The sequence below is a fragment of the Arvicola amphibius genome, chromosome 5 (genome assembly GCF_903992535.2).
Source record: "Arvicola amphibius chromosome 5, mArvAmp1.2, whole genome shotgun sequence".
In the NCBI taxonomy this organism is placed as follows: domain Eukaryota; kingdom Metazoa; phylum Chordata; class Mammalia; order Rodentia; family Cricetidae; genus Arvicola; species Arvicola amphibius.
Genome location: NC_052051.1, coordinates 83718747 through 83731785, shown reverse-complemented (window position 1 = coordinate 83731785; position 13039 = coordinate 83718747). Strand labels below are relative to the sequence as shown.

Below are 13039 nucleotides of genomic sequence, written 5' to 3'. Positions count from 1 at the left end.
AGACCGGTTAAATAAAAAAAAAACCCACACACAAAGAAATTGAGTCACATTTCTTAAAATTAGAGACCGGAGGCCAGCTTGGTCTACTGGTCTGCAAGAACTAGTTCTAGGAACAGGTTCCAAAGCTACATAGAGACCTTGTCTCAAAAAAAAAAAAAAAAAAAAAAAAAAAAAGATAAAATTGAGTGGTGGTTGTGATGTTGTACACCTTTAATCCCAGCATTTGGGAGGCAGAGACCAACACAGATCTCTTAGCTCAAGGCTAGCCTGGTCTACAGAAGAGCTTCTAGGACAGCCAGGGCTGTTACACACATGCTACACAACAAAAAATTGAGACATTAGTTGTTATTACATTTTTGTTTGGTTTTGTTTGAGACAACATCTCTGGCTGTTCTGAAACTAGCCATGTGGATCAGGCTAGCCTTGAACTCAGAGATCGAACACCTCTGCCTCTGCACGCTGGTATTAAAGGCATGCACCACTATGCCAGATGCAGTAGTGCATTTTTAAAGTACCTACCTACACGAACTGAAAGTGTAGCTCGTTGGTACAGTGTGTGCTTAGCATGTGTAAGGCCTCAGTTGAGTCTCTACTTCCTCTAAGAAATGACAATCCCCTCTCCCACAAATGAAAATGCAAGCACATAAGGATATATACACACAGAGATTTTAATTTGTTTATTGTAATATACAGTAGATAACTGGCTAAACTAGAAACACTGAAAAGTTATCAGTAAAGGCATGATTGGACATTTTGATAAATGCATAAGCTCTTATGCTGGTTTCTTTTAATTTTTTTTTTATTTTAAGGCAGCGGTTCTCAACTTGTGGGTGGCAACCTCCACAGGGGTTGTATATCAGATACTTACATCATAAACAGTAGCAAAATTACAGTTACAGAGTAACAATGTCATTACAACATAAGGAACGATATTAATGGGTTGCAGCATTAGGAAGGTTGAGAACTACTGGGTTTTTTTTTTTTTTTTTTTGAGATAGGGTTTCTCTGATTGCTCTGGCAGTCTTGGAACTCACTTGTAGTTTAGGCTGTCCTTGAATTCAAAGATCCACCTGCCCTCAGTGCGTTGGGATTAAAGGTGTGTGTCTCCACTGCCCAGCAGAGAACCACTGTTTTAAGGTATTTTTCTTTTTTATGTGTGTGTTTAAGTGTTTTCCCTGCATATATATTCATGAGCATATATGTGTGCCTGGTTGGTGCCTACAGAAGCCAGAAGGGGGCATTAGATTTCTCAGAACTAGAGTTAAAGGCAGTTCTGAGATTCCATGAGAATACCAGACCAGACATCTCTCCGTTCCTTATGCTGCTCTCCAAAATAAAGTTGTTTATTCCTTTGACTTTAGAAATTTCATAATTCCCACTGAACTAGAAAACCAGATACAAGTTGGGGGTGGTAGTGCATGCCTTTAACCCCAACACTGACACTGAGGCAGGTGTGTAGGTGTGAGTTCAAAGGCAACCTGGTTTACACAGTGAGTTCCAGGACAGCCAGATCTACATAGTGAGGCCCTCTCTCCCAGAACAATGGAAAAGAAAGTTAGGTGCAAAAAAGTACATATAACCTTTGTATAATAAATGTGCCCCAAAACCTCTATATATACAGTGCTGTATAATAATTATAGAAAATATAAGACTATAATACTATAAATATGAAAGAATATATATCTACCTTTAATGTTAGTTAATTTAGTAAAAGAGGGGAAATCACCCTCCCTAAAAATGCAGTGTGCATTTATGGTGTGCATATGGGAACATTGAACTGTCCCACTGAAGGCGGTGTTTATGGAGTAGGCATACATGGAGAGATTAATGAGAGTCAGACCGACACTGGGAGGTATTTGCCTTGCATCTGTATAACTGGTGCCCTAGTGGAGTTGTGCAGCATGGCAACCCTGCTAAAAAGGAAGACCAATATATAGTGTATGTACTTTCTCAGCATTATGTGTGCAACTATAAAAATCTGCTTTATATGCCTAACATACACAAGACCCTAGGAAAATACATTGAACATGAAAAATCTGAGTTTTTGGTTTAGACTGAATAAATAATCTGAGCTCTCTGAACCTCATCTGGTAAATGGGATCTTTTGCTTGTTACTTTCCTTCATTTTTTTTAATTGTTGAGATTGTTTTGTCTTTAAATTTTGTTGGACAGTTCTCGGGATCAAACCGCTGGGCCTTAATCTTAAACTTAGTAGGAAGGTGGTCTTCATATAAAGAGCTCAATGGCAGAGCATCTTCCTACTAAGTTTAAGGTTTTTGTTCTTTTTTTTAAAGATTTATTATGTGTACAATTCTGTCTGCATGTATACCTGTAGGTCAGAAGAGGACACCAGATTTCATTATGGTTGTGAGTCACCTTGTGGTAGCTGGGAATTGAACTCAAAACCTCTGGAACAGCAGAGCCATCTCTCCAGCCTTATTCTTGTTGTTTTTGTTTAAAGGCAGGTTCTCACTCTGTAGCTCAGAATATCCTGGAACTTGGCAGTATAGCCTAGTCTGAACTCAGATTTAAAATTCTCCTGCTTCCTCAGCTTCAAAGAGCTAAAACTATAGATATGTGCAGCTACTCTTGATTTTTTTATGAAAGGTTTAATATTAAAACTATCTAAAATACAAAAAAATTCTCTTAATAAATTGAATATTTAAGCATAGGGATTATTCCCTGAATTAGACAGTAAGCCTCTTAGAACAGAGTCTCTGACTTATTTACTTAATACTAAGTTGCTCAGTAAAAATGTATTGAATAGTTGAATTCTTAAGGACTAATTATTTATAAAATTAGGTAAAATAAGCACTTTGCTAATGAATTTTCCTAAGGAAAGGTGTCTTATACTGTCTTTTTGCCACTCATAAAGCTTGGAAACTACAGCTTGGAATTTTTATTATCAGATTGATGAGGTCCTGAGGCAGGAAGACAAAGCTGAAGCTATGTCTGGCCACATTGATCAGTTTCTGATCGCGACGTTCATGCAGCTAAGACTCATCTACAGCACACATATGGCAGATGAGAAGTTGGACAAGGATGAAATCATTAAGTTGTATAGCTGTATCATTGGCAACATGATTTCGGTAAGACATTTCTACAGAAGTAGAGTTTCTCTTAGCTCTGTCGGTCCATCTAGGTTCTCAAGCCAGAGTCAGTGCTGATGTCCATGTGAGACCTGTGTCTCTGGGTAGAATTCTCTGAGTCATTTAGCCAGTTTTCACTTTTACCACTGAGTATTTCCTAAGTGCTAAGTGCTTAGTGCCTCATCCAGCACAACTGGAGAAGACGCGGAGTGAAGGAAAGACAGAAATACAGCATGGAGTGGTCTGGATGGGGAGACCTCAGCACCCCAGAAATCCAACATGTTTATCACATAGAGTTGAACAGAGAGGTGGGCTGTTGTACACAGATAAGCAGGAGACACAGGAGTTAGGTTACATGGCTGGATAAAGGACACAGGCATGGTAATCTCTTTAGGAGCAGTCTCTATAGGGGAGTAGTCTTCAGGCTGTGAACATAATATCAACACCCACACTCTGACCCCTAAGGAAGGCTTTGCCGTTTCCCTCTTGTGTCTCACATGGAGAAGACTTTGCCACTCTGTTAGGGCTGAGACTAGATCCCTTGATGTGGACTATGTCAGCAGCACACACGTTTACTCAAGAATTCCTTAATTTAGGATATAAAGTAAAATGCTTAGTTCTTCTTTTCTTTCTTTTTTTTGACAGCCTGGGTATTTTAAAAACACATTGTAATTATGCCAGGTGTGTTGATAGAAGCATTGTAATCCTCGCACGTGGGACTTAGAGTTTAAAGTAGTGGTCAGCTAGGCCTGTGTCTACATATACATATATAATGAGAGAGAGCTGAATATTGACTAGAATATACCAACTGTGCTTTTCTTCTTTGTCCCATATATTGAGTTTTAACCTCCCTAACACAGTCAGGACTGGGTAGCTGTTTCAGATGGAGAGCCTGGCCCGGGAAGCCTCCACCGGGGTACTGAAGGATTTGATGCATGGCCTGATCACATTAATGCTGGATTCTCGGATCGAAGATCTTGAGGAAGGACAACAGGTGATTCGTTCTGTGAACCTCTTGGTGGTGAAGGTTTTGGAGAAATCTGACCAGACCAATATCCTCAGGTATATTTATACACTCATCAGTAAAAATTGGGAAAGCCTCTCATTTGTTTGCACGTATAAGGGTGTGGCTCAGTTGGTAGTACTTGCCCAGCATGCACAGTCCTGGGTTTGCTCCACAGCACTTGCTAAACCCAGCACAGTGGCTCATTCCTGTAATCCTAGCCCTGAGATCCTCCACTCAAGGACAGGCAAGAGGATCAAAGTCTATTGTAACTTTTAAGTTTGCCTGGTTAGATGATTTGTTACTTTTTTCTAAGTGAATCAAGTGTAATTCAGTCTAAAACTAGTAACAACATCTGACTTTTCTAGAGCAGGACAGTAAAATGTTTTAGTTATAGTCCTATCATTACATTTGTCTCTTAGAAACCCTTTCTTGGGGGAAAAACATGAAGATTTAAGATTTATTAATGCTATTTGTTATTCCAGTGCCCTGCTTGTTTTACTTCAGGACAGCCTGCTAGCAACAGCTACTTCTCCCAAATACTCAGAGCTTGTTATGAAGGTAAAATTGAAATGATTTTATCTCTTGTCTTTCAAAGATAAAATCACTTTCTTTTTGTTGTTGTTGTTTTGTTCTGGATTTTTGGGTGTTTTTTGTTTTTTGGTTTTTTTTTTTTTTTTTTGGCTGTCCTGGAACTCCCTCTGTAAACCAGTAAACCAGGTTGACCTTGAACTCACTTTCTGGGAAATAAATTCAAATTACAACATTGACGGAAATCAACTAAGGTACTTCTGGAAAACATAAATGGTAAGCCAGGCATGGTAACAATTGAAATTCTAGAACACAGGAGGCTGCAGGAGGCTGAAGCAGGAAGATAGGAGTCAAGACCAGCCTGAGATACACAGTTCAGTGGGAGTGACACAGCAAGGCTATTTTAAAAAAAAAATGGATAAGGGCCTGGCAGTGGTGGTGCACACCTCTAACCCCAGCACTAGGGAGGCAGAGACAAGCAGACCTCTGTGAGTTCAAGGCCAGCCTGGTCTACAAGAGCTTGTTCCAGGACAGGCTCCAAAGCTACAGAGAAACCCTGTCTCGAAAAACCAAAAAAAAAAAAAGAAAAAAAAAAGAAAGAAAGAAAGAAAGAAAGAAAGAAAGAAAGAAAGAAAGAAAGTGAAGCATAAGGACCAAGCTCAGGTGCATAGCAAGTTATGGCCAGCCTTGTAGAAAGTAAAGGCAAGACATTTGATTAGGCATATTTCTTTCTGAGGAAGAGGAATGTGTGTTTAATCTTTGATGAAGATAAGTGTGACGTTCTTCTGGTACTGTAGTGCTGTACAATTGTCCTTCCTTAGATTAGATTTGGTTTAAACAATCTGAACTACTCTTCTCAGGTACTAAGAAAACTCAAGACAGAATTTAAACATTTTTTTTTTTTAATATTTAAAATGTCCTTGTCCCCAACACCTAAACAAAGCCAGGTGAGAAGGTTACCTGGGCCTTGCTAGCTAGCCAACCAGCCTAGCTGAATCAGCAAGGTCCAGGTTAATGAGAGACTGTCTCATAATAGAAAGTAATAGAGAATAATACCCTATGTCAACCTCTGATCTCCACCCACATACACACACATAATAAATCAGGATACACATAGATAACAAACACACATTTAAAAAATAACCTTGAATTTGAAAAAATGGTGATAAATTATCCCCATTTTTTTGTTTTATTTTATAATGGCTTATTTATTCTATATGCATTGGTGTTTTTATCTGAGTGTGTCTGTGTGGTATTGAATCCACTGGAACTGGAGTTCCAGACAGTTGTGAGCTGTCATGTCGGTGCTGGAAAGTGAACCTGGGTTTTCTAGAAGAGCAGCCAGTGATTTTAACTGCTGAGTCATCCCTCCAGCTTCTTATTTCTTATTTTTATAGTGTCTATGGAGAATGGTTCGACTATTGCCTGATACCATCAACAGCATCAACCTAGACAGAATTCTTCTGGACATCCACATTTTCATGAAGGTCTTTCCCAAAGAGAAACTGAAGCAATGCAAAAGTGAATTTCCTATAAGGACTCTAAAGACCCTTCTGCACACCTTGTGCAAACTGAAAGGGCCTAAGGTGAGTGAGAACAGCAGTCCATCTCTGAGTCAGTTTCCTGGAAGGGCCGTTGCTAACATTGGAATGTACTTGTCTCCCTCAGATCCTAGACCACCTCACAATGATTGACAATAAGAATGAGTCGGAGCTGGAGGCCCACCTCTGTCGGATGATGAAGCACAGTATGGACCAGACTGGGAGCAAGTCTGATAAGGAAACAGAAAAGGGAGCTTCTCGAATAGTGAGTAGTCTGATTCCCAAGGGGAAATTTTAGGGATTGGAATGATCAGTCTTTTGGTTTGCTGGTATAACCATTTTTTACATAAAAATTTCAAAACACTGGAGTAGTGAACACATGCTTTTTGATTCCTGGAGAGAGACTTCTGTGACACTAGGTAAGTCCACTGTGAACTCTGCTTGATCAGGGAGGAATAGGTCAGCTGGTCCTCAGAGCTGAGGTGAGATCCTCAGACTGGAAGCACTCATAACCAGAATACTACTGTTGCTGTTGTAAGCTTTGCAGCTCTGGGCTTTCTCTACCAGTAAAACCATACCAGTAAGGCCCATATTTTGAAGTATTTTCTGTTAGTACCCATCCTCTTGTTTGTTTTTAGTAATTCAACTCTAACCAGTTCTTTGTGCTTTTCAATTTATTAGGATGAGAAATCATCAAAGGCCAAAGTAAATGATTTCTTAGCTGAGATTTTTAAGAAGATTGGCTCTAAGGAGAACACTAAAGAGGTGAGAATGAAAGGGTTGAGCCTAGGACTGGGTACATAGCTTGTAGCAGTTACAGCACTTGGAAGGCTGGGATAGGACATTGCAAGTTTGAGCCTGAACTACACAGTGAGACTCAAAAACCAAAAATAAACAGAAAGGCAGATGTTGTGGTACACAGCTGTAATCTCAGCACTCAAGAAGCTGAGGCAAAGAGATCACTGTAAGTTTGAGGACAATTTGATCTACATAGGAAGTTCTGGGCCAAGACCTTGTCTGCAAAAAACCAGAAGGAGGGATAGATGGAGCAAGTGAGGAGGAAAGGGGGGAGTGGACGGGATTTAACCAAATAGGTGGTGGTCTGCTTTGTGGAAAAGGAACACGATTTTACATCCATCCGTACCTCTTCCTTTTTCTTTTTTTACCAGGGATTAGCAGAGTTATATGAATATAAGAAGAAATATTCAGATGCTGACATCGAACCATTTCTGAAAAACTCCTCACAGTTCTTTCAGAGTTATGTTGAGCGAGGCCTTCGGGTGATTGAGATGGAGAGGGAAGGCAAAGGCCGCATCCCCACTTCCACAGGTGTAGTTTCCTCTCCTTGCAGAAATAGGCTGAAGGATTGTGAGCTAGCTACTTACTCCATGGGCGTTTTTGCTGGTACCAACTTTATCTTAGTTTGGTAAAAACTAAAGTGTTTGGTCTTCTCTTCCTCTGCCAGGAAACTCTCTGGCTACACCTGCAGATCATGTGACCACACTCTTCTGACCTTCCACTCTGACACCTTGGGGTTTCCCACCAAGTACTCTCTCTTACCTGCATTGCAGCAGAGTGCCCTCCTGATGTTCTCCCTGCATCCACCTTCATTTTCCTGTGCACATTTTCACAGGGCATCAGGAGTTGCCAGCTATATATTCCAGAAGGCAGAAATCTTGTTGTCTGCTCCCCTGCTACTTCTGATACTTCATCTACTGCTCTCCAGACCCACCAACCCCCTCACTGTTTCTGAAACACAGACACATATGCATGCCTTAGGACCTTTGTAATGGCTTTGTCATTCTGGGGTGTGTGTGTGTGTGTGTGTGTGTGTGTGTGTGTGTGTATGAAAGCCAGGGCTTTGTACATACACTCTACCACCGATACATTTCTAGTCTTAGTCTCTGCACTAGTCATCATATATATGGTGCTGTTGATTCTAAGAGAGCCTTGATCTCCGTGGTGGTGGTGCTGGCCTTTAATCCCAGCACTTGGGAGGCAGAGGCAGACAGATCTCTGTGAGTTTGAGACCAGCCTGGTCTCCAAAGCGAGTTCCAGAACAGCTAGGACTGTTTCACAGAGAAACCCTGTCTCAACAAAACCAATAAATAAATCGATAAAATAAAAAAGAGACAGCCTGTTAGCCAATTCCTTGTCCTTATTCAGATCTTGTTTATATTCTGTGATCTCAGTTGCTGAAATCTTCTAAGCCTGTTCTTTACCTGCCAGACAGCACCCTCTGCCAACTCACTATGTAGATCAGATAAGCCTTTTAACTCCCAAAGATCCTCCTCCTTTGCTCCTGGGTACTGAGATTGAAAGGGTATGCCCCACACCCAGTACATTTATACCACTTGTAACATAATTTGTTAGGTGCCTTTCCCTCTCAGGTAATATTTAGAACCCACATGGGAAGTACTGAAAATGTAGTTCAGTCTGTAGAGTGCTGGCCTGGCACGCACAAAGAATTAAATCCAATCCCCAGCACCCATTAACTGGGCAAGGTAACTGAGATGAATTGTTGTTCTTCTCCAAGAATGTTGATGGGTAGTACCTATCCCTTGAGCTCCTTGCTGTTCCCTTTAGATTTGAAAACTCTTTCTCTGTTGTGTCATCCAGCCCAAACATAACCAATTCTTCCACATACTTCCTGTTTGAGTTGGGTACTCATCATATACCTAGACTTGCCCATGCCAGCCCTGTGATTTTTGGTATACAGTCCTTTACATAACGAAGGGTTTAGGCAGACAGCCCTTTTGTATCAGTTCTTGAAGTTTCAACAAGGTTTAGGTTTCATATTTGAGACTAGCCTGTATCACTAAGTCAAGGTAGATCTTTGTGGATTTGTTTAGTTTTCAAGTACAGTAAAAACATTCAGGATTAAAAAATTAAAAAATTAAAAATTAAAAAAATTAAAATTTTTGTTGTTGTTGTTAGGGACTTAGTGTGCTAGACGTATGCTTGCCAGTGGACCCTAGAAATTGGTTGTCTTTGGTAGCAAATTGGCTCTTACAGTCTGGAAGTTGGGGTATGTGGATATCTACATGAGCTTCCTTCATTTTTCTCTCTAGGCATCTCTTCTCAGATGGAGGTCACGTGTGTGCCCACCCCCACGAGCACAGTATCCTCTATAGGTAACACAAATGGAGAAGAAGTGGGACCGTCTGTCTACCTGGAAAGGCTAAAAATTCTTCGACAACGGTGTGGCCTTGACAACACAAAGGTACCGTTCTTTCTTTCTGTGTGGGAATGCGGAGCTGTGACAGCAGGTCAAGGGCAGGCTGGTCCAACAGTACAGTTGCTTTACCTCGCTATACACTCGGGCAGAGTTGCATCTTGACTGCTTCCCCTGAACTTAGGCAGTGTCTCTCTGTCTTCTCTCAATAGCAAGATGACCGACCTCCACTGACCTCTTTGCTCTCCAAACCAGCAATTCCTCCAGTTGCCTCTTCTACAGACATGCTCCACAGCAAGCTCTCACAGCTGCGGGAGTCCCGCGAACAGCACCAGCACTCAGACCTGGATTCCAGCCAGACCCACTCTTCAGGAACCATCACCTCCTCCTCCTCCACAACTAACATTGATGACTTGAAAAAGAGACTGGAGAGAATAAAGAGCAGTCGCAAATGAAGCTGCCGTCCCTCAGCACTCTGCAGCTTTAGCTTACTAATCTAGAAGCCCTGTAGTGTGAAGTGGCCACTGCAGGCCCCGTGTACACAAACTGTTGTGTGTATCAGATAGCAGACGGGAAGGAGTGGCTGTGGGCAGATCTGCACAAGCTCCGCTTCTCCCCATCAATGCTGCCTCTAGAAGACTGACTGTGGGTTAGGTTAGTGTACAGACTTCAAAACAGCTGCACCCTCTGCTCAGACTAGGTTCCAGATCTTTTTTTGTTTTGTTTTAATGGCTCATTTGTAAAATTGTCCTAATTTTTCCTAGCTTTCAGCCATTAGAAACTCTTGATAGTTCCTTCTGAGTTGTGAGCTCTTCTCCTGTAGCCCTGAAGGGACACTGTATTCTGTATGAATGCATGGCATGAGACAACTAATTTAAGAGTCTTTTATAAATAAAGTTTGCATTAACTATACCTATTTCCCAAGACGCTCCATGTCTGGGAGTGCTGGGGACTTTTTCTGTCACCTGTTTAAAAAAAGCTGGGTAGAAGAGGGTTTGTCATGACCTGCTGAGGTACACTTTTTCTTAACTCATGGGTTGGGGCTGTAGCTCCTTGGGAAGAGAATACTTGCTGGCCTGCTGTCCACATGCAGACCCAAGGAACAGACAAAGCTTGTCTGTCCCTTCTTGTTTTGAAGTCTTGGTTTGTGACCGCCTCTGCTTGTCTCCAGTTGATGGAGAAACAGCGTCCTACTGCTTTGCTGCATGATGACATGAGATTGCTTTCAAGCTCGACTCAAGCCAACAGTTCCCACGCCAGGGAAACTGGGTTCACTGGTGGATCTGGACAGCTTGCTGCTTTCCTGCCCTCAGTCCCGACTAATTAATTGCTTTATATTTGGGTCGAGGACAGAATGTGAACTGCAGATTCCCTTCCTCCGTAGTTAGAAAGCGGCTTCAGGACTAAGAGATTCTGGGTTCTATGGAGACTCCAGGCAGGCTCCAGGACAGCTTCTACTCAGCTGGCATTCCACACAATGAAAAATGGAAGAAAATGAATCTGGATTTTTTTTCCATCAGGTGAACCCTGTATTGGTTCCACTCACCAAGGCTGCCTGAAATTAAACTTGCTTTATAGGGGGAGCATGGAGTGGTAAGTTCACAGCAGGGGAGGAGGACATTGTCGTTTGGAAAGTGGGGTCTAGGATGGGCACCAACTGAAAACTCTTAAGTGTTCCAAAGTTTATATATCCCCACAGTGGTGTTGAGAGTGCTCTGAGTATTTGTTTTGAAACTGTCTCACCATGTAGCCCTGACTGGCCTGGAACTATAGAGTTCTATCTGCCTCTGCCTCTCCCTCTCCAGTGCTGGGATTAAGGATGTGTACCACTAAGCCAAGCTACAATGCATCCTTAACCCTTCCCCCTAAAGCCCAGAGTAGCTGAGATACTGTCACTGAGAACCTGTGCCTGTTTTTGTCCGGCTTTCTAGTCAACCAGAATCACAGAATAAGCAAGAAACTCTTCATTCTCTGTTCCCTTTTGCATCAAATAGGAAAACCCAATATGGAGGTGGCAGATGTCTATAGCCATAGTCCTAGCATGGCAGGCTGATCTCAAGTGACTAGCCATAAACTATACAAGGAGACTCAGCAGAAGGGAGAAGGGCTGAGGGTCGAGATAATGGTAGAGGTCCTTCCACCTTTGGTTTTGTTGTTGTTTATTTATCAAGACCGGGTCACACCATGCCCTGGCTCACTTTAACATGGCACTGTATGGGCCAGGCTAGCTGCAAACTCTGTGCCTGTCCCTGGCCTTCCCACAAAACCATGTATATTGGTTGACCAGAGCTGACAGTGGCAAACCCCATGCCCTACTCCTGTCAACACCTAAAGCAGACAGATGTCCATGCTCCATTCTTGCCTTGAGGCTCAGCAATGCATCTTCTCACTACAGTTCTGCGGTGTCAACAAATTTCCTCTCAAATGTCAGAGGCTGCAGTGCCCACTTACACGCAAATGTCCCCAGTGGGAACAGGACTTTAATGCTATATAGATAGGACCTTGAAGGACTTTAATGCTATATAGATAGGACCTTGAAGGACTTTAATGCTATATAGATAGGACCTTGAAGGACTTTAATGCTATATAGATAGTGACCTTGAAGATGTGTTGCATGACAGGCCAGTTCCACAATTTTAAGTCCAAAGTCTATAAATGTAAACATTCTTTCCCCTCCTTACTACAAATTGCTCTAATCTGATAAGTGCTGTATAAGGAGAAACCTGGGGAACTTTCTCTCTCTCTCTAGAGAGATTCTATCTCTCTATAGAGAGACGAGAGAGGAAGAGAGAGAGAGAGAGAGAGACTAAGCGAAGAGAGACTCGCTAGCAACTCTACCCCCGACCCTTCTCTCTCTCTCCCCTCTCTCTCCTCTCTCTCTCTCTCTCTCTCTCTCTCTCTCTCTCTCTCTCTCTCTCTCTCTCTCTCACACACACACACACACGTACGTTGGAGATATAAAGGCAGGATGATCTCTGAGTTCAAGGCCAGTCTGATCTACATCATGAGTTCCAGCAGAGCCAGAGCTACATAGAGAGATCTTGTCTCAAGCATGCACTCACACACGTGAAGATTGAATGAATTTAAGTAGTTAATCATCGATCCTCCTGGGGCATCTGCACCGTTTTGATGACATGATGAAGGATGTCGGGATGACTAAAATCTTGGTTGTCATCTGCAGTCAACTAAAACACAAGCAGATAGGCACGCCTGTGAGAAAATTTTGGGGGGGTGGGGTGGGGTGAGAGTTTTTTGAGACAGGGTTTCTTTGTATAGCCGTGGATGTCCTGGAAGAGAAAATTCTTGACTGGATCATTTGGAATGGGTAAATCTGAGCCATGCCTTCTGGTCTAGCCTGCATAAAAGAACCTGGAAGAAGGAAACTTGCTTTTTGCCTGCTTGCCCCCACTTTTCTCTGGTAACTTTGTTGATTGGTCCTGCTTCTGAGGTATTTCTTCACTTGCCTCAGGATCTCCTAAAGATTCCAGTGTAGAATGAAGACCAGCTGAGCCATCCAGCGCAGGGTCTAAACAAATAGTGGATTTTTGGTCTTTCTGTCCAGAGATACCTTGTTGGCCTGTGCACCACTCTAATAAATGGTGTGTGTGTGTGTGTGTGTGTGTGTGTAGCATCTGTAGCTCTGTCTGTCTCCTAGCCCAGTCCAGAGAGTTGCCCATCGACAGTACTAGGCACACTGAGA

The 13039-nt window shown here is 42.3% G+C and overlaps 1 protein-coding gene across 1 annotated transcript in view; it reads left to right on the top strand.

The window, feature by feature from the left end:
• Nucleotides 1-10251, top strand: part of Ckap5 (cytoskeleton associated protein 5) — a 95649-nt gene extending 85398 nt beyond the window's left edge. The window contains 9 exon segments of the mRNA XM_038331140.2: nucleotides 2910-3089; nucleotides 3964-4151; nucleotides 4578-4653; nucleotides 6021-6209; nucleotides 6292-6429; nucleotides 6846-6929; nucleotides 7334-7493; nucleotides 9236-9387; nucleotides 9552-10251. Coding sequence (XP_038187068.1) covers nucleotides 2910-3089; nucleotides 3964-4151; nucleotides 4578-4653; nucleotides 6021-6209; nucleotides 6292-6429; nucleotides 6846-6929; nucleotides 7334-7493; nucleotides 9236-9387; nucleotides 9552-9794 — 1410 coding nt within the window. The 3' untranslated portion in view covers nucleotides 9795-10251.
• The last annotated feature ends 2788 nt before the right edge of the window (nucleotides 10252-13039 follow it).